Source organism: Notamacropus eugenii, chromosome 2 (assembly GCF_028372415.1).
Source record: "Notamacropus eugenii isolate mMacEug1 chromosome 2, mMacEug1.pri_v2, whole genome shotgun sequence".
NCBI classification, from domain to species: domain Eukaryota; kingdom Metazoa; phylum Chordata; class Mammalia; order Diprotodontia; family Macropodidae; genus Notamacropus; species Notamacropus eugenii.
This window is the reverse complement of record NC_092873.1, coordinates 23277578-23298870: the sequence shown is the minus strand read 5'-3', so window position 1 is coordinate 23298870 and position 21293 is coordinate 23277578. Positions and strand designations below refer to the sequence as shown.

Genomic DNA, 21293 nt, shown 5'->3' with positions numbered 1-21293 from the left:
ATTTTGAGCTTACTGTGGTATGTGGTGTAAGCCATTGCTCTAAAGCTAATTTCTGCCAAACTGTTTCTGTATATCCTCAGCATTTCTTGTCAAGAGGGAGTTTCCCCCCAAGTCAGTGATGTTCTTGAATTTATCTTGGATATTGGAGTATCAAGCCATTTTTTAAAAATGCTCTCCTGTTTAGTCTGTTCCATTGATTTGCTTTTCTATTTTTTAGCCATAACCAAATAATTTTGGTGATTACTGCTTTAGAGTATAATTTCAGCTCTGAAGAGCTGTTCTCACATCATTTCTAGTTTTTTTTTGCATTTTTTTTTTGAGATCCTAGATATTTCATTACTCTAAATGAATTTTACTCTTATTTTGCTTAGCTCTATAAAATATCCCCTTGGTACTTTGATTGGTAGAACACCAAATCTATAAATTAATTTAGAGAATATTTCCATTCCCATTATTAATGCAGCCTCATCATTAAGTATTATATTCTCTCTCTCCCTCTCTCTCTCTCTTTCTTTACTGCCCCTCTTTCCTGTCTTTCTCTCTTTCATGTGCAAACTAGATGACACAGTGGATGAAGTGTGGGATTCATAGTCAGGAAAGACCTGCGTTTAGTTCTTGCCTCAGACGCTGTGTGTCTCCGGGCAAGTCGCTTAACTTTTGCCTCAGTTTCCTCAACTATAAAATGGGGATAATAATAGAACCTAACTCACAGAGTTGTGAGGATGAATTTAGATAACATAAGTAAAGCACTTTGCAGACCTTGAAGTTCTATATAAATGTTAGCTCTTATTATTGAAGTTGTTTCTTCTTACTTGTGTATATATAGCATTTACTCATCCCCTTAGAAATGATTTTCTTGAGGGTTGGTTCTGTTTCCTCTATTTCTTTGTATCCTTATCACCAAGTATGGCATCTTGCACATAGGAGACCCTCAATGTTTGTTGAGTTGTACTGAATTAAATTGGCATTGAAATGCTTGGACCTAGACTGAGAGCACAACATGCCCATGCTCACAACTGGCTGACCCTGGGCTATGGTTTCTTTATTGTTGGACAGTTTCCTGTTTGATTGGAACAAGTTTTGACTTTTATAGAAATGTTCAAACTACCTCCATCCTCTGTTCCATGGCCATCTAACACTTGAGGGATGGGGTAAAGGGCAGTAAGGGAAGAAAAGGCAAAAAGAAGCTAAGAAAAGGTAAATAGGAAGTGAAAAAGAGACCTCTGAATTGGTGGAAATGGCATTTCCTACTTTCTCAAGGTTTTTAAATTTTCCTTCCATTTTGTCTCTTTTGCTTGGCAGAGGAGACAAAGCCAGCCTCGCAGCCATGCCGCGGAGTCCCACATCGAGCGAGGATGAGATGGCACAAAGCTTTTCCGATTACTCAATGGAGTCTGAGTCAGATAGCTCCAAAGAAGAAACCATCTATGACACCATCCGGGCCACCTCTGAAAAACCATCCATCAAGATGGAAGAGAGTCAAGGCAATACTCTGGTCATTCGCATCATCATTCAGGATTTACAGCAGACGGTAAGGATTTTGGCAGGAATCTGCAAATGCCAGGTGGGGGTTTTGTGGCCTCATGGACTTGGCTTTCTACAGAAGGATCTCTGGTCTATTTTAAGCTAGTCTCGACAAAGAAAGAGTGTCTGTGTGCCCAACATGCATGCTCTGTCCCTGCCCAGCTGCTGTCATTACCATACTCTTGGACGTGGTGCCTAGTCACTTGGTATATTTGCTTATTTCCATTCCTCTACCACTAGCAGTGCTTTCCCTTCTCCCCATTCTAGCTTCAACAGATCCCCTCAGGTCTAAGGACCATGTCTTAGAGAAACACAAGAGCATAGACTTACAGCTGGGAGGTCATCTCACCCAGTCTTGGCGCTTTACAGAGGAGACAAAGGTTTAAGTGACTGGTTCAAAGTTCCAGGAGAAAGAGGCTGAGTTGGATTTGAATTCACATCCTTTGTCTCCAAATTCAGTGTGCTTTCTGCTACCAATAGCTGCCTCTCATTTGATCTGTGTGGCTGTTGAGGGCCGGGCTAGGGACAATTGGATAGAAGTGCCAAAGGCTCAATCCCTTGGAAAATTTCTCAACAACTGGAGTTGTCTCAGATAGGGAGGCACTGCTTCAGGAGGTATGCATGATCATTTGAGGGATGGCACAGAGGACATTTTTGTTTGGGTACAAGCTGGACTACATTCTCTGAGGTCACTTCTAGAACCCATAGCACAGTAGATAGAGCACTGAACCTGGACTCAGGAAGACTTTGCCCAAGATTACTTCAAGTCTTCCAGTTCAAATCTAGTCTCAGACATTTATCAGCTAAGTGACCCTGGGCAAGTTAATTATCCTCTAACTGCCTCACTTTTCCCACCTGTAAAATGGGACTAATAATAGCACCTACATTGAGGGTTGTTGTAAGGATCAACTGAAATAATAATTGTAAAGCATTTATCACAGTGCCTGACACATAATAAGCACCATATAAACGTTAGCTATTTTTTTATTCAAATTTATGTGATCCCCATGGTCCATACTCTGCTCTTCCTTTTCTGAATTTGTCCATCCCTTAGAGCAGCAGTTCTTAAACTTTTTGGTCTCTGCACCCCTTTACACTTTTGAAAATCACTAACTGCCCCTAACGAGATTTTCTTTATGCAAGTTAATTTATTGGTATTTGTTGTATTAGAAATTAAGATGTCTTTATTACTATGAAAATAGTTTTAACCTCTTGGATCCCCTGAAGGGTTTCAGAGTTCACCAGGAATCATTAGACCAGATATTGAACCTCAGAGAAAAACCGATTAATGTAACACTTTATTCTATGCTGTGACTATTCTATTCAGCAGTAGTGGTAGCAGCACTAATAGTAGCAGCAGCAGTAGCAGTAGTAATAATAGCTGCAGCAGTAGTAGCAAAAGAAGCAGGAATGGGAGAAGAAGTAGTAGTAGCAGTAGCACCAGCAGAGCAGCAGCAGCTCAGTGCCTCCTGCATCAGTACTGTCATGCTGGGTGTCCCTTTGTCTATACATGGCAGAGATTCTTATTCCTGTGAAGGTCAAATTAAATGGCCTCCAAAGTCCCTTTCACTTCTGAGATTATGTAAAAATAGAAAGAATTTTTTAAAAAGAGAAAATTAGGATTATTTTGGGTGGTGAGATATCAGGATCATGTAGAAAGTGTTCCAGTTGTTAGGTTTATCAGAATTTATTTGGGGTTATGTAAACTGTTTCTGTTAGTAATGTACTTGTGTGGGACCAGGGACCACATGTGATGCTTTCTTTGTATAAGGTAAGTGACAGATCGGCTCAAAGGATGACTTTTCCCAGTGATGATACATTTTATTAGAAGATGGAGCCCCAGGGTTATGGAATCTCCCTCCCACTCCCTCCCACTGGCCAGATAGAGGGGTCATATTTTGGCTAGGAAGCTCCGGGCAATACTCCTGAAATGCTATCAGGTGAGAAGTCTACTTCTGAGTTTTTCCCATTATTCAGTTCAAATCCTTCAAGTAAATCTCATTTTATTTTGTACCGTGTAGACAAGGCCCTTAGGCCATCCCAGAAAAAAAATTATAAAAAATATCTCCATCTCTTAGAATCATAAGTATGGGCATCAAAGATGACAACAGAACCAAAATGACCAAAAATCTTTAAGCAGTTTCCCTTAACATACATTTATTAAGCTGTGACAATGTGCCAGGCACTGTGCTGAGTGCTGAAAGTGCATCCACACAAAGAATGGAATGGCTCTGGCCATCAGAGACTCTGTGCTATTGGTATGGTCTTAATTTTGTTTGTTTTAAGTTTCTGATTGTCTGCTTGTCATTGGTCCTCCCTGTGGCCCAGGGCCAGTTCATATTTCAGATAAATGGAAACTTTGATTATCAAGGATTAGGTTAAATTTACTCTGAGAATGAATAGAGAGAAGATCAGAATGTAACTGGGTCATAGCTCAACACCAGTGAACTTGGATACCACCAACTTCAACACCCTCATATGGATGAGGAAATTGGAAAATGAAGTTATAGGTCCAAGGTCCCACATGTAACTTGTGTCAGAGCTGAATAGGGTTCCTTTGGCTCTTCCTGGGAAAGGTGACAATTTTTCTGTGAAAATTTCTGTGAAATCAAGAGATTCCTGGAGACAATTGGATTTAGAGCCAAAATGAACCTTTGAGAGACAAGGCCTTATTTTCCTCAAAGCACATTTCAGGCTCCACCCCTCCTATGAGGACTTTCCTGGTTTTCTCCCTCCTCAGTCCTTAGCGCTCTTTACCTCTTGCAGTCATTTTATACTCCATACACTCTGGGTTTTCTCAGTTGTGGGCATGTTCTATTCTTTCAATAGAATGTAAGAGGCAACTACTTTGCTTGTATTTTTTTACTCCTAGAACCTCAGACAGCACCCAGAGCATAGTGGACATTGAGCACATAAGATCTTAGTTTTAGAGATGGAAGGAAACTTAGAAGTTACCCCATCCTCCCCCAATTTTATACACAGGGACACTGAGGTCAGAGAAAAAAAACTTTCCCAACTAAGTAGTAGAGCTAGGATTTGAATCTAGAGTCCCTGATTCCATGCAAAACATGTACCCCTATACTATATTGTTTTGTGGAGTTGTTTCACTCATGTCTGACTCTCCATGACCCCATGTGGAGTCTTTTTGGTGAAGATACTGGAGTGGTTTGCCATTTCCTTCTCCAGCCCATTTTATAGATGAGGAACTGAGGCAAACAAGGTGGAGTAATTTGCCCAGGGTCGCACAGGTAGTAAGTGTATGAAGCTGGATTTGAACTCATGAAGAAAATGAGTCTTCTAGATTCCAAGCCCAGTGTTCTATCCACTGCACCACATAGCTTTGCATAATAAATGCTTGTTAAACTAAATAGTCCCCTTTCTCCCTCAAACTCTTTTATTTTGAAGAAACTGAGTGAGAGAGGGAGGGGGGAGAGACAGACATAGAGAGAGAAAGGGAGGTGGGAGAATCTTATCTAAGGTCATAGTAAAAAAAAAAAAATGAACCAGAATTTGAGCTCAAGTCCACAGATGCTAAATTCAGAATTTTCCTTCCGTTAAATTCAAGTTTTCAATCTGTGTGTTATTACAAGGTGAATTCAGTGAAATCCTAGATTTGACAAACTCACCAAGAAGGGCTGTTTATGAACTCTAGAAAAGATGTCCTGAATGTAAAAATCTCTCCTGATTTAAGATGGAGGGAATAATGTGAATGAAGATGCTCTGGTTTTCCTGCACCTCTGTGTCTATCATGAAATGAATCATCTCTGAATCTTTTCTTGATGTGCCAGCACTTTGGGAAAAGTCACTGAGTTATCTCTTATAATTACCAGGACACTGAGACCTAAGATGTTTCTGAATCAAGTCACATAGACAGAGGAGCATGAAATTGCGTCAGATGATCTTTATTCTTTGTCCTTTTGGAATCTTGGATATGAGAAACCCAGCCCAGAACTCTATGGATTTCTGGATGAACATTTCTTTTACGTTGTCCCTACTATCTTGATTTCTCTTGGGAAGGACAATGCAGTCTCCTCATGGGAAGGTGGGAATGGGTGGAAATGGATTCTGAGACCAGATGCAATGATCCCATCTGGCTTTCTTTAATGCTCAAGTCCCATCTTCCTCTAGAAGAGGGAGCCTTTACAAGTACCCTTAATGATAGTTTCTTCCCTATGAGATTACTTCCAATTTATCCTGTCAACATCTTGGACATACATAGTTGTCTTCATTGGACTCCTTAGAGATAGAGATTGTTTTGCCTTTCTTTGCTTGGCACATTGCCTGGTGCAAAGTAAGTGCTTAATAAGTAATTGTTGGTGGAATGATTGATTCCCTGACCAAGGACAAATCAGGTCAAGAGTGATGGCTTTGGAATCAGAGCTCTGGGTTCAAATTCTGATTCTGCCACTTGCTTCCTCTATTCCTTTGGCCGAGTCATTTCACTTCAGTTTCCTGTTCTGTAAAGTGAAGGTCTATAACAGCAAGCACCCTGACATACCCAGGCTGGTACAGGTTCTTAGATCTGCTTTTCTAAAAGGAAAGCAACTTTGAAGGGGTCAATAATCACTTCAATTAAACACATATCATTCACTTAGTTCAGGGAAAATAATCAGCACCCTGAACTTCAGAGAAAGTACAAACAAATTTCAAGCAGAAATTACAAACAGAGAAAATAGCAAAGACCAACAGACAGGGCTTCCAGCTGTCTGACCATAAGCAATACATACACCACAGATTTACAGACAGATCCATGTCTGACCATTACATACATGCATAGTTACCAGAGAGACAAGCACCAACATCTGGGTTTTCAAAGCCAGGGGGCTCTTTACTGGCTTTCCAGAGTCTAATCCAGCCTAATTACATGAACACTCTCCCAATGATTGAGCCCCCTAGTAAAACCTGACCTTGAGTATATAGAGAGCCAGAAGGCATCACAACCCACCTGCCTTCAGTGCCTAATTACCAAAAGGTGTGGGCCTTCATACAAAACAAGCCTCCCCTAATCAAGCCTTCCTCAATAGCCCCACCTGAGGCCTATCCATGGGTGGGGAAGACTTTTAGATCCCATTACAGGGTCTTGCATGAAATGTCCTCTAAAATCCCCTTTAGCTCCAGAATCATCTGTGACCTCTCTGAGCCTTAGTTCCTCCTTTGCTAAATGATAATAGCAACCCTCTAATCCACCTCCCAGCATCAGGAAAAGTGCTTTACAAACTGTAAATCCCTGTAGTAAGTGAGCTATCAATGCTAAGCCATTGGGTCTGCACTGAGGGGTACTTAAATGAACTTGCTGACAGTGTCCAGTGTCCAGTGCTTTAAGATCTCCAAAGCACCTCCAGGAGCCTTTCACTCCTGGGCTCCTGATGATAGCCTTTTGGGGGGGGAAGCAGCACCACAACTTTAGAGAAGGAGAAACATACTCAGAAAGCAAGTGAGCTGCATACACAAGTAGGAATGAATGAATGAATGAATGACAGAAAATTTATGAGGTGCCTACTATGGGCTGAGCACTGAGAATAACAATACAGAAATGGAAGGTTCTCTAATTGGACACCTAGGGCTAAACACCAAGCTCTAGACAAGGTCTAACCATGACAGTGCACAATAGGACTCTCTCCTCCTTCATCCTGGACACTAGCTTTCATTGTGGACTGGGATCCTGTGATTTTCCCTGGATTTGCTCCTGGGGAGACTCTTGACAAACCCAGTGACAAGCCCCAGTAAATGGAGAGCTTTGTGGAAATGAAATTGTCCTGGCTGGTATTCAGTGCTACGGTAGGCACTTCCCTCAGTCCAGGAAAGACCATCATCTGGAAGACAGTTCAGAAATCCATCCAAACCAAGAGAAGGCTCAGTCAGGACAAAGGGAGCTTCTATTTGCTGATTATGAAGACCCGTTCCAAGTGTACTCAAGTCTGCTTGAGGAAAGTCTGACTGTCATGGGTAGGAGTGCTCAAACAGGAAGGTAAGAGATTGTCATGGTGGAAAAAATCAGTAGCAGTTTTTTTTCCCTATACCCTGAAGTTCTGCTTCATGCTGCCTGTTTATTATGGGCAAAGTACTTCCCCTCTCTAGGCCTCAGTTTCCCCTTCTGTCCAATAAAAGGCTTGGCTGAGTAAGCTCTGAGGTCCCTTGTAGCTCCCCTTGCCAAGGACTTGCTGCATTACTGTGGGCTCCCTGAGGGCAGGGACTATGTCCTATCCAAAGGTTCTCTTGACTGAGTACATGGTAAGTAGCTTTTGCCTTCACAACTCTTCCTCTACTTTGGTTGAGTAAACAGGCACTAAGCAGCTCTGAGGCCCCATTCGTGTGGCCCAGGGACCTAGGCCCTGACTCCATCGAATGCCTTGGTTTGGCTGAAGCAGAGGTGGGTGGGAGCCCTTTGCTCTCAGGGGCTCCTCTCAGAGTGTTCCAAGCTCACAATGCTCTCCATTGTATTGACTCTGGGCTCAGAAAAGCCACAGTTGTCTCACCTGTTTATAGAGCCTCTCCTTGTGCCAAAGTCAACACATCTTGCAGGTCTGTTAATGTTTTCTGGAATGGTGGCAGTGCCAATGAAGTGATACTGGCATTTGGGCCTGTGGCTCCTCTGTGTATGGCTGACAGGGGGACGTTGTCTCAGGGGGAATCTGAAGGGACAGTACACCTGGATGGTCTCAGTGAGAGTATTAACAAGCTAAACTCCATCCCTGACCCCCTCACCTCATTACCCCAAGCCTCCTCTCTGTGCCAGAGAAAGAAGGGAGAGAGATGTCTGCTGTCAACCAGAGTATCCTCAAGTATCCTGGAAGTTCTGTCAGGAGAAAATATTTTCAAACACTATTCTGCCTTGTCCTTGGCACTAAACAGCATGGTAGGCCCTCGTGCTCTTTGATTACCTCACCAGAGTTAGAGAGTGCCGTGATTCCCATTGGCCCCAAGGGCAGCATGTCCTCACCTCTGTGCCCTCCATTTTGAGAACCTCATCTGTCACTGACAGGGAGGCAAGTACCTTCCTAATATATTGTTTTATAGAAAATGGCCTGTCAGAGAACTTGGTTCCAAAATGACCTTGGGATTTGCAGAGGTATAAGTAAAACTCAATTAGGGGAGAGGGAGAAAAGGAGAGAGAGGGAGAGAAAGAGAGAGACAGAGACAGAGAGAACGAGAAGGAGAAAGGGAGAAAAAGAGAAAGAGAGAGAGAGAAAAAGAGGAAGGAGGAGAGGTGAGGAGGAGAAGAGGGGAGGAGGAGGAGGAGGAAAGTACAGGATGGGGGAGAGGGAGATGTGACGTAACCCTACCATGTTCACCTTGCATTTAAGTCACTGTGTTCCTCACACTTGATCATGTTTCTTGGTCATCGTGGGTGGAGTTTGGTGCTTCTGGGTGTCCTGCATTTTGCCCAGATGGTATCACTACCTTTCACCAGCGACAACATAAACACAGCTGAGGACCCCATCCCTCAATTCTGCCTCCATAATCATCTTTCACTTTACTGTAATGGAATGAAACCAAGCCAGATCCCTGATGGTCTGTAGCCACTGTTTCTAGAGTGATGTGCGGATATCAGAGGCTGCCCTCATTTTATTGATTTATTTTTCCTTTTGTGATTGATGCCTTTTGTTTTTCACAGTACAGTGAATTACCAGTATTCCCCCTTCCCAATCTCCTCCCACCTCCACTTCTACCTTGAGCCTATCCCATGGAATAAAGAACAGTAACCGCCTCTGTGAGAATCTGTGACGTTTGCCCCCTTATTTGACCCTATCAAATGAGAGGAGAGAAAGTCACTTCATTGGTCCTTTGGGACCAAGGTTATTCATTGCATAGAATAGGAATTCAGATGTCATTTAGAGTTGTTTTCATTTACCTTAAGATCTCATTACCTGTTCTATTCAACGGACTTCAATAAAGCTAAATTCAATACCTATTATGTATCAGGCACCATAACCAAACCAAAAAACCTTTTCCTGCCCTCAAGGGGCTCATGTTCTCCTGGGGTGGTCAGGGAGATGTCCTGGGCCCAGAGAAATAAAAGCAAAAATGTATACAAAGTATCTTCGAGAGAGGCACAGTGCTAATAAGTATAGGGAGATGAGGGTAAAATCCGGAACAGCCTTGTGTGGGTGGTGCCACAGAACCTGGGCTTTACAGGAAGCTAGGGATTCTGTACAACTGTGGGGTAAGGAGATCACATTCCTGCCTGAGCAGGTGTGCAAAGATCTGGAGGTGGTAGATGCAGTGCTGTATCTAGGCAACTCCATAATGATAGATACTGGATTCATACTGGGGGTGTGCATGGACTTCCAGGTGTGAGGACTCCCTCTTCTGGCATAGATTTTAGCTAATGATAATAACTCCCCTAGTCCTGTGTCCAGTGCTCCAACGTAGGTATTAATAAAATAGTAACAGTCATGACAGTGAGAGTAACAATAGCTAACATTTCTATAGAGCCTGTTATGCGCTAAGCACATTTTACAGGTTCATCTCATTTGCTCCTCACCGTAACCCTGGGGAGTACATGCTATCATTAGTCTTATTTTACAATGAGGAAACTGAGGCAGAGAAAGGCCAAGATTACACAGCTAAGTGTCTAAGGCTGTCTTTCTGACTGCAGGCCCTGCACTCTGTGCACTGTGGCGCCCCGTAGCTGTCTGCATGTTCTCTTAACCTGGTTGTCTGTGTTTCGCTCTCAGTGCAAACAAATTTCCCCAAATTTCTCAGAATTTATCACAGCAAAGTAACGTATTCCTATGACAAGTTGACCTAGCCATTCCCTACTCCGTGGGCGGCTTCTTTATTTCCAGTACTCTGCGACCACAAAAAAATACAAATGAACATTGCCGTTCAGGGTCTTTTACTGCCCACCGGAGAGTTCTCGGTCAGCTGGGCTTGTGTTCAGGCCAAAGCAAGTGAACAGCTGAGTGCCTTCACATGGAGAATTCCATGTGGTTTTGCAGAAGGATTGGACCCATTTGGGGCTTTCCCCACATGTATTGTGTGCCCAACTTCTGGGGGTGACCTTTTAAAAGCACAGTGATTGCAGGGGACTCATGAAACGAATTTACCATGGGGCTCCCACTCCATTGCCCAGTGGCTGCTGTTAGTGCCACCTCCAAAGTACCATTTATACTTTGTCGAGAGTGTTTTGGAGATAAAATGTCATTGGTCTCTTCTCCTTGGTTCAGGCTGTTTTAGCTCTAACTCCTTCTTAGCTCCCTGTGGCGACATAACAGAGGGTAGGCTTGGGAGCCAAACAACCTGGTGCTGGCTGGCATTACTCACTCTTTGCTCTCAGTCTAATGAATTCCGAGGAGTCTTCTGATTCCTGGAGCCTTTGAGGAAATTTGGAGGCAGCATCATGGTTTAGGACAGAGAGTGATGGACTAGGAGGCAGACAGGCTTAGGGACAAATCCACTATTAAGTCACTTGATGTCTCCTAGGCTCTGTTTTCTCATCTGTAAAATGGGTATAACCATAGGTCCTACTTCTTGAGCTTCTGATGAGATGACACCTAAGACCCCTTGTAAGTCTGAACCATTATTTTCTGAGGCAGATTTCTCATCTTGACTCACATACCACTAAAGCCTTTAGACTGAAACTTTAGACAGTTTTGACTGAAGTTGTTCTGTACCTTAATTGAATTGTGTTAACTGATTTTAAGGTTTTGTGGCAGTTTGGTATAGCTGGGTGGAGAGCTGGATGGGGAGCCAGCCTAGGACCCAAGACCACCTGCTCTCACATCCTGCTTCTGTCTATCTCACCCTTGCTTTGTGATCCTGGAAAATTCACTCCACCTTTCACTCCTCCTTCTATGTCTAAAACTGGCAGAGAAGGCACTTGCCCTGTATTAGGAGGGGAGTTCCTAGCCCTCGAAATCACAGGCTCTGGCCCCTTCCCTGGTGGTAGTTTGTGAATGAGCAGCAGTATGAGGAAGATCTGGTTTGAGTCCTGTCTCTGTCATATACTAGGCAGCTGGATTCTTCCATGAATATGGATTCAGTCAATCAAGAAGCCTTTATTAAGTGCCTACTATGTGCCAGTCCCTGTTCTAAGCCCAGTCATTAGCACTATACTGATGACTCACATTCACTTCCTTCTTTACTTTCAGCCCTGCAGAGCAGGACCAGATGTCCAGGTGCTGGTAGAGGATGGCGGTGGCAGACTTGTAGACGGGGACAGGTGTAGACTACAGATGTAGGCAGTGCCTTGGTCCCCAGCCGATTCTTTCTCTTTTGCCTCCCCTACCTTCTTCTGAACCACTTAAAAAGAATTTCTCATTAGTTTGGGATTAGCTCAAACTGTCATAAATACCTTGGCTGATTCTTTGTTCTGGCCCTTGGTTTGTGCCAATCACCACCTGTACAGTCACTACAGGGAGTGTTCTTAGGGTGGGGTAGAGATGGACAATGTTAGTTTTCCCTGGACTCAGTTGGCTTGGGTCGGAGTTCTGCAGAGTCCTCAGGGCACCCCCTGACCATTGAGATGGACACTGGCTGGGGTGAGGTTCCTGTTCTGGCTATAACATTCTATAGCTTCTTGCTGGGGAAGGAGATCTTTTACTGTGTGTCTTGGAAGATCATCATGTTTTTGTAGTTTGGGTTTTTTGCTCTGATTTGTGATTCTCTTGTGAGGGAACTCCCTGAGGAGGAAAGCCCTTCCACTGGTGGTACCTGCTGTGGAGCTTTCAGACATTCAGTGACTTGCCTAGAGCCACACAGTCAATATAGGTCAGATTCTTCTTGGGGGAACTTTCCTTACAATTTCTGCTAGCCCACTTTTATCACCTTCAGACTGGGAGTGATGCCAGTCACTACTGGGATTTTCATTTCTTTCCCCCCTTTGTCCTTCTACTCCTACTCTAGGATGTGCTGATCACCTTTGGGTGATACACTTGCTGAAGGCAACGTAAACTGAGACCACGGGGGACTTTTTTTCGTTTCACATTTCATTCTTCCTCTATCTTTTCTCCTTTTCGTTCTCTCTTATTTCTCTCCTCTCTCCCTCTCCTTTTCCACATCCTCTAACCTCCTTCCCTTGTCCCTCTCTATTCTCTTCTAGCCTTCTTTTATATTCCCTCTTTCCTGCTTCCTCTTCTGACCCTCCCATTTTTCCTCCTTTCCCCCCTCTTCATTCTCTCTCCCCATCTCCTTTCCCTCTCTCCTTCATTCTCTCTCCCCATTTCCTTTCCCTCTCTCCTTCATTCTCTCTCCCCATCTCCTTTCCTCTCTTCCCCCTCATCCTCTCTCTCTTCTCCCCTTCTCTCCTCTGTCAATCATGTCTGAATGCTCTTCATGCAGTGTTTCCTGTTGTTACTCATTAGGTTAATATTGTATAAGGAAAGATGGTCTCTCCAACAGTTCCAGCCTCTCTGTGGACCTGAGAGACATCACACTTGATGTGCACCTAGGCTTGTACCTCACTTTGAGATCCTGCAGGCTTCACTGAGGGGGACACAGGGTCCTAGGGAGGAGACTCAGCTTCTCTGTGGGCTGAGGAGCCACAGCAGCCACCAAGGCTCTGTAAATCCCACACTGGAGTGAAGAATGTCAACATTCTCAAGGCCATGGAGTTCATGACTCATCCTACTGCTGAGACATTTCCCTTCCTCTGAAACATCAATATTTATTAATTTATTTTTAATAAAGCCGCAGGGTTGCACTCTCTTTCATCACTTCTGTTCCTCCATAGAGATTTCTGTGTGTCACCTTCCAAATCATAGCTTTGATGCATTTGATCAATGTCTCAGTGCTACAACTTTCCCATCTGTAAGGTAGAGACCCATAAGGCTTTTCATGTAGTAATCTTATCACCAAGAAATGCATGGTGAATGAATTAGTGACCCAGTTAGCACCCTCTGGGGATGTAAGGGTTACAGTTGATGTCTGGGGTCTTCGTACTGTGAGACAGTGAGGGGAGGCAGAAAAAGTAGTGACCTTGTAGCAAGCAGAGACCTGGGCATACATCTTGCCTCTAAGAACATTTCCTAGATTTGTGACTGTGGATGGATCAGTTAACATTTCTAACTCTTAGTTTCCTCAGCTGTAGAACAGGAATAAGAAAACTTGTGGTTTTCTACATCCAAGTGTGTTTGGCAGACTCCAGTGTTCATTGTTTGTGAAACCCTTTGTATACTTTAAAGTAAGCGCTGTTGACATACCAGCTTCTGCCCTTTCTGAGGCATCGAGCTTTATTCAGGGTAGTAGGATATGACTGAGTAATAATTTCAAAAATAGCTTATGCAGGTATCCCAAAATAGCCTGTTCTCATCTTTCAATGACATAATGAGCCCCCACAAGGATGTTTGCCTCTTCAAGGAGTATCATGAGGCAGTAAGGAGGTGAGGAAAGGGACCCAGATTTAGAGACAGGATCTGAGTTCAAATTCTGATTCTGCTGCTTACTTCCCTTGTGAATTTGGATAAGTCACTTGACCACCCAGGATCTCAGTTTCCCCCTCTGTAAAATGAGGGAATTGAGCTAGATGTCCTCTAAGACCACTTCTGTGTCTAAATCTGGGATCCCGTGATCATTTAGGACCAATTTATCCAGGTCAGAAACATTTTGGAAGAAAGTAGAAGAAAGTAGAAAAGCTCTCTGGTTTTCAGGTAATGGATCTGATTTCAGTAGCAATTATTTTTGTATGAAAAGGGTGTTTTCTTAGTAGAGATGGATGGAGTTTTGGCTTTTTCTAATTCAGCCTTTCTCTTTCAAATGAAGTTTTTTTTTTTAATCTAAAAACAAAAGAGTAGTTGCTCTCATTTCAACTCTAATATCAGAGTATAAATGCTAAATTAAAAAAAATCTGAGTTCCTTAATTGCATTAATTATCCCAAATTGAATACATCTTCAATATCAAGGTCACCCAGATATTATTTTTCTCCCTCAGAAAGACTGCACGAAGTTGTTCTTTTAAATAAGTTTAGAGACTCATTGTGCCATCGAGCGAACAGCAAAGGTAGTCAGGGCTGGAAAGAATCATGGAGGTCTGAGGAAGGAAATGGAGGCCAAAGGAGGCCTCAGGGGATGAAGGCTGTTAGAGCTGTGGTAGTACTTGAATCCTCTGCCCACTGTCCTTTGATGGACATCTGCTTTTGCTTCCAGAGGTGGTCTTAACTAAGTAGCTTCAGTAATGCCCCTGATAGGCGGTCATCTAACCTTGACTTGGAAATTGCAGTGATGGAGAACTCACTGCCTCTCAAGGGATCTTATTGCACCGTAGGACAACAGGAATCCTTAGGAAGATTTCCTCTATCTCAATCCATCAGTAAACATTGATTAAGTACCTGCTATGTGCAGGTATTGTCCATCACAGCTCCTGGTTTTTCTATCTTGAGGCTAGAGCAACCAACCTAGTCCCTCCATAGGACAGCCCTTGAGATAATTAAAGGCCAATCATGTCCAGCTCGTTCAGCCCATTCTCCTATGATTTGCTCTCCAAACCCTTCACAGTCCCTGATGACCCTTCTTGGGACACTTCCCAGCTCATTTTCCACAATGTGGTGCCATGTATTATACATGATCCTCCAGATGAAGTTAGCAAATGTAGAAGACAGTGTGACAGTGACCTCACTCATCCTTCCAACAGCCCAGCAGGGCCACTGTCACACTAGTGACTCATCTGGAGCTCAGGCTGCTTCTAAACACATCAACCCCCAAATCATTTCCCTTGGAAGCACTCTCTGGCTACTGGTTTCCCCATCTGTTAGTTGGGAAATCACATTTCTTCCTCTTAGGTTTCCTTCCAGATGACCTCCTCAGCCACAGTGGCCATCCCTCATTTCAAGAGTATCCTCACTCATTCTCACTCATCAAAGCTTTTCTTCTCCTTCCAGGATCATTTCAGGTGCCACCTCTTCCTTGAAACCTTCTCTGATTACCCCTTCTCCTCAGATAAAGGAGTTCATTCCTTTTTTAGATTTTGTTCTAATGCCTCTCATCTGCATCTTTCCTCCATCCTCCTCATCTTCTTGTATTAGTTTTATCTTATTCTCATCCTCCATTTGAATGGAGGCCCCATGAAAACCAAGATGGTCCCATTCTGTTTCTTATACAGCCTTAAGCCCAGGGGCTCGTGCATGTTAGGCAATGGATCCATATTTGCTGGATTAAATTCCTGAAGGAGAATTGGCTCAACATTCTGGCCTATCAAGAACTTTCTAAATCTTGCTTTGGCCCCAGCATGTAAGCCTAGCCTATTGCTTTATGTCATCTAGTGAACTGCCAGCCATGCCAGCTAAGTCCGCATTCAAGTCATTGATAAAGAAAGAAAAAAGGAAGGGAGGAAGGGAGAAGAAGAAGGAGGGAGGAAGAGAAGGAAAAAGAAGGAAGGAAGGAGGGAGAGAAGGAAAAAAGAAGGAAGGATTTAAGTACCAACTATATGCCAGGCACTGTGCTCAGTGGTTTAAAATCATCTCATTTGATTCCCACCGCAACACTGGGAGGTAGGTGCTATTATTATCTCCAGCTTATAGTTGAGGAAACTGAGGCAGGCAGAGGTTAAGTGACTGCCCAAAGTCACACAGCTAGTAAGTATCTGAGACTAGATTTGAACTCAGCACTTCTTGACTCTAGCCCACCTCGACAATCCCAACACTATTCCCTAAACTATCTACCTGCTTAAAGATATCAGAAAGTCCTAAGAAAGATTCCCGGAGTGTCCCCTAGAGACCAACCCAATGTAACCAGTACTGTCCTAGTCTCTTTGGGCACGACTGTTGAAAAGCTCCTTGCATGACTGCATGCAGCTCTTTAGCTAAGATTAGACCTCTTTCAGACGCTTTCTCTTAGAAGTTAGATGCCTCCAGGTCATAGTCTGAACAGTCAACAGTCTTCTTCCACTGAGTTTATCCTGTGTGAATTTCTAGACCAGACTCCATTGCAAGGTCATTCAGTGACTGTTTCTAAAGAACTCTCCATGAAATCTCAGGTGGCCATTGAAATAGCTTGGCTTTCGGTCAGAGGATCTGGGTCCAAATCCTGGCTTCAGTCCAATGTCCTAACTTTATGATCATGACCTAATTTCTCTTCCCATTTCTTGGCCTCAGTTTCCACTTTTATAAAATGTGGGCAGTGAACTAGATGAATCTTTCTTGTCCCTTCTAACTCGAAGTGAAACTGAAATGAATTTTATAAAATCAATCTGGAACCAAATCAGAAAGCTCAGCAGAATTTGAATGATGAGGGATGAGAAGACATCTCCAAGCTGTCCCTTTGTGGAGGGCTATAGGTGTTGTACGTTGTATGTGTTCTTGGACTCTTCATTTATCCATCATTTATGCTGACTGTTCTTTCCTCTCTAAGCATACTATTATTATATGGACTGGCTCTATTGGAGAGGGAAGGAGAGACATATTAAGCACAGCTATGATCCTCTAAGAAAGAGAAATGTCAATAAAACCTTTCAGTTTCAAGTCTTCATTAAGCATGTCCAGAGGTCTCTTGGTCCAGTGGATAGAGTCAAACAGACTTGACTTTCCAGACTCTGACATTCACTGAGTCACTGAGGGGAATTCCCTCAACGTTAGTGAACCTCAGGCAACTCTGTAAGTGCAAAAGCTGGAGGGAGGTTATGGATTAGTGGAGGAAATTACAGATCCTCCCACATGCTGGATTAACATGCAGGCGACATGAACTCCTTGGGGACAGGCATCGTTTCATTTCTGACTTTGTGTTCCCAGTGCCCAGCACACAGTAGGTGCTTAATAAATGGTTGTTAATTGATTAATTGAAAACAATCTGAGGTTCCCATCAGGCTGAGGTTGATTTAAAGAGTCAAGTTCTATAAGAGTCTCAAAGTCCATTTCCCACCTTGCTGAACTCTTCATCCTGCAAGACCCCACCAGCCCTTGGAGCTCCCACCTCAATGGTGACTTCTGAACCCGGAGCCCCTCTCCTCTATCCCTCAGATCAGAACCTCCCTTTGGGAGGAGAGTCCAGGCTGGTCGTTGTTTGTTTTCTCACTGGTGGCACTCCTCTGGACTTCCTCTATCATCCCCATCCACTTTCCATGGGCTACCTCCTCCCCTATATGCTTCAATTTCCTTTTGGGTCTTGTCCCCCTTTCTCTCTCCCCTCCTCTCCCACTATATTGTAAGCTCATTGAGGGCAGGGAATGTCTTCTGCCTTTCTTTGTATTGCCAACGCTTACCACTGTGCCTGCCACATAGTAGGCACTTAACAAATGTTTATTGACCGACTGAGAGAAAGTGATTCATTAAGTGGTGAATATTTTGGCCAAATGCTGGGCTATCTGGGTGACCTCATTTTTGATCCTCCAGCAACTCTGGGAGATAGATACTATTATTCTCCCCATTTTACCGCTAAGGAAGTTGGGGTAAACATTGATTATAAGACTTCTGCAGGGTCATGCAACAGGTAAAGCTAGAGGCTAGATCTTCCTGACCTCAGGATTGTAGTCACTATGCCCTCTAGCTGCCCACAAGAGTACTGAATTTGGAATTATAGGACAAAAGTTTCTCTTAATGGATACAATGTTACCTCACTAATATTTGGGCTGTCATGTTTTAGGAATAACAGTTTGTTTAGGAGTCCAGGTGACCAGGTGATGAAGAAAGTTCTGTCTCCAGATTAGGAGGTAGAATGAGTAAAGAAGGGAATAGTTGGGAAAGTATCTGAAGGGCCATCCTGTGGAAGGTGGATGAGCCTTTGTGTGTTGGACCCCAGGGAGCAGAACCAGAAACCCTGAGCAAAAGGTATAGAGGCTTGATGTCCTCAAGAACTTGGACCTATGAGACTTATCCAGAACCAGACCAAGTCATCACCAAGGGGGAGGGCATCAGGAGGAGCCTGGGTGACCAACCCCTTGATGGGAAAGTCACAGTGGGGACTTCTTCGGGTGTGAGTCAGACCAGAGGCTTCTGGTTTTTCTTCCATGTGACCTTCACTCACCGTGCTAACTCTGAGAAGGTACTAAGATATAGTTTTGTTTTGTTTTTTCCTCCTTAACAGAAATGTATTCGATTTAATCCAGATGCTTCGGTGTGGGTGGCAAAGCAGCGAATTCTCTGCACGTTGAACCAGAGCCTCAAAGATGTCCTAAATTATGGGCTTTTCCAACCTGCCAGCAACGGGAGAGATGGAAAATTCTTGGATGAGGAGCGACTTCTCAGGGAGTACCCACAGCATGTGCCCAAAGGAATTCCTTCTTTGGAGGTATCCAGCATGTAGAAAAAAGGATCAGATTCCACCCTCTGCTGGTAGACTGGGAAAAGCCCCAGCTGAGTCCTTTGGACCTAGTGTACACTCCAGATCTGAGGCAGGTGGGAAGATTATCCTAGAAAGAAAAAGACCCTTTATGGGATAGGCTGTCAAGTAGTCCTGAGTTCAAATCCTTCCACTGATACTTGTGGGCAGGTCACTTAAATTAACTTCTCTCTGCCTTCTATTCCTTATCTCTAAAATGAGAACAGTAATGGCATTTACCGAACTGGGTTGCCATGAGAATAAATGAGGCAACATATGTCAAATGTTTTACAAATTTTAAAAGCACTTTTTAAAAGTAGCCATTATATTATTACTATTATTTTTATTTGGATTTTCTGGACGATTCCCAAATTTATGAGAGAAGGAACTTAGGGCCAGGGATTCAAATAGAGCCTGGACCCAAATTTCCCAATCACTGGAGAATATACAGCCAGGGAAGATGTTTTTCTCTCCCTTCTTGAATTTGAGGTTCTCTCTTTCTGCCTAAGTTTATTCCCGGGGGATTCTGTTGGTCAAACCAAAAGCTGCCTGGTTAGTGGTCAGTCATGGGGATCTCCTTCCTTCCACCTGCTGTCCAAGGATACAAGTGTGGCCTCCATCTCTGGGGGAGTAGCTCATGCTGCTCTCTGATCTGGTGACCTATTGGTCCCACCTTTCAGCCCCATTAGGACAGCAGGTGGGACACAAGACTGTGTCCACTACTTCAAGAAAGCACTTGTCCCTCCCCAAGAGGCTCCCTCAAACCCTCCTATATTACATCCGGCATAATCCCTTGTTCTGATAACAGACCCCTTCAGTAAACAGTATTCACAGTTGGAATGTTGATAAAATGTGCTCATGTGCACTGTTGTGATATGAGAAGGGGAAATCACAAAATGAACCTTTGTGGAACTGTCCACTCCCTCCCCCTAATCTGAGCAGGGGAATCAGGATGAAGATTAATAACCATACCCCTTCTACCCTGAAACTCCCTGGGTGCTTCCTGAGTTGCCTCGAAACATCCTGGTCTGCCAGAATAAACAAGGCACGAAACCCTCGTTGGATTTCATTACCCCAAACAGGATCCCTGCTGAGAGAGGAATTTGGATTTGTCCTGAGTGACTCACTGGTGGGGGGCAGGGGACCGGAGGAGGGTAGAAAGAAGGAAATTGTCTTAGAAAGACCTTTCTTTGTACTGGGATTTGGGGATCAGCTTCCCTGCCAGCTGAGGCCAGTTTCTTTAGAAGCAAACCCCATTGGTCTGCTCATCCACTTTTAAGCTCCAGTATTGAAAGTGCCAACATACCATCTGTCTTCCCCATACTGTGGTTGGGATACACGGAAAGTGCTTAGAAGAGGGAAGGATGTTTCTCATGGAATCATTTCCATTTCTAAGGAAAAACAAAAGAAAAGACAAACTGAAAATCCCAGGTCATAGGCTTTTGAGAGACTCAAGCAGAGTGGAGAACTAGCTGTAAGAGCTGTAAGAAGAGGGGCTGGTCCTATCCTGATGCACTTCTGAATTCCATCAATGAAGGGCTCCGAGTTTGGAAGGGCATTTCCCGTCAATAAAGAGCTTCTCAGAACCTTCTCATGTGCCATGATTTGTTACATAAATGATGGACATGATTGTGTCTGAGCTCTCAGTGAACCAAAGGAGAATTCAGGATGTCCTGAAGGCCAGGGCTGGGGATGGTCAGGATTCTCAGGCCAGGCTTGGTCTCAACTAAGGGGAATGAAAAAGCAGAACTCTGAATGTTTTAGACTAAGTGATTACCAAGGTGATTGTTGCCTCTGAGGTATATGAGTCCTTTGTGGAAAATCATTTGGAGTCTGCTGTTTTGGGAACATCCTGGAACAAGATCCCTCCCTTCCCTAGCCTCAGTGTGCGTGAGGGAAAGATAGGAATGAAATCAGTTGTTGTCTCCCCTTTCTCACATAGCCCCATGTGAAATGATGCTGTTCGGTCTGGTTTCTGTTTTCTCAGTTCCGATACAAAAGGCGGGTATACAAGCAAGCGAATTTGGATGAGAAGCAGTTGGCCAAGCTCCATACCAAGGTAGGTTGGCTCCAGATGATGGTGCCTCAGTGGACTTGGATAATCTCAGAGTGCTTTCCTCTTAGCATCCATCAATGAAGCAATGGACATTTGGCACCTGCTGGGCTCCAGGATTGGCGCTGAGTTAAAGAGACAAGACAAAAAAGAAAATTAGTCAGTGAGCATTTATTAACTGCCTGCTAGTGTCCCAGACTCTGTCCTAAGTGCTGAGCCTCCTATATCAACATCAGCAAATATTTATTAAGTGCCTCTTATATGTGCCAGGTGTTGTACTCTTTCTTAGAGGAGCCTTTGAAGCACTGGATTCTTCTTTCTTTCCCTCCTTCCTTCCTTCCTTCCTTCCTTCCTTCCTTCCTTCCTTCCTTCCTTCCTTCCTTCCTTCCTTCCTTCCTTCCTTCCTTAATATCTTTCTTGAGCAGAAGTTCTTTTGGGGATAGAGAGCGCTACCTCCTTAATATTCCCTATGATGTTCTTTGGGAAACAGCTTGGTGTACTGGTCTTGGAGTTAGAGAAACCTGGGTTC

General features: G+C 43.8%; 1 protein-coding gene across 10 annotated transcripts in view; it reads left to right on the top strand.

Moving 5' to 3' along the window:
* SHANK2 (SH3 and multiple ankyrin repeat domains 2) overlaps window positions 1-21293 on the top strand; it is a 709321-nt gene that overhangs the window by 80615 nt on the left and 607413 nt on the right. For all 10 annotated transcript variants that reach the window (XM_072639430.1, XM_072639427.1, XM_072639424.1 and 7 more), the window contains 3 exons: window positions 1303-1531; window positions 18478-18681; window positions 20699-20770. In XM_072639430.1, coding sequence (XP_072495531.1) covers window positions 1328-1531; window positions 18478-18681; window positions 20699-20770 — 480 coding nt within the window. In that variant the 5' untranslated portion in view covers window positions 1303-1327. The remainder of the gene's footprint in view (window positions 1-1302; window positions 1532-18477; window positions 18682-20698; window positions 20771-21293) is intronic.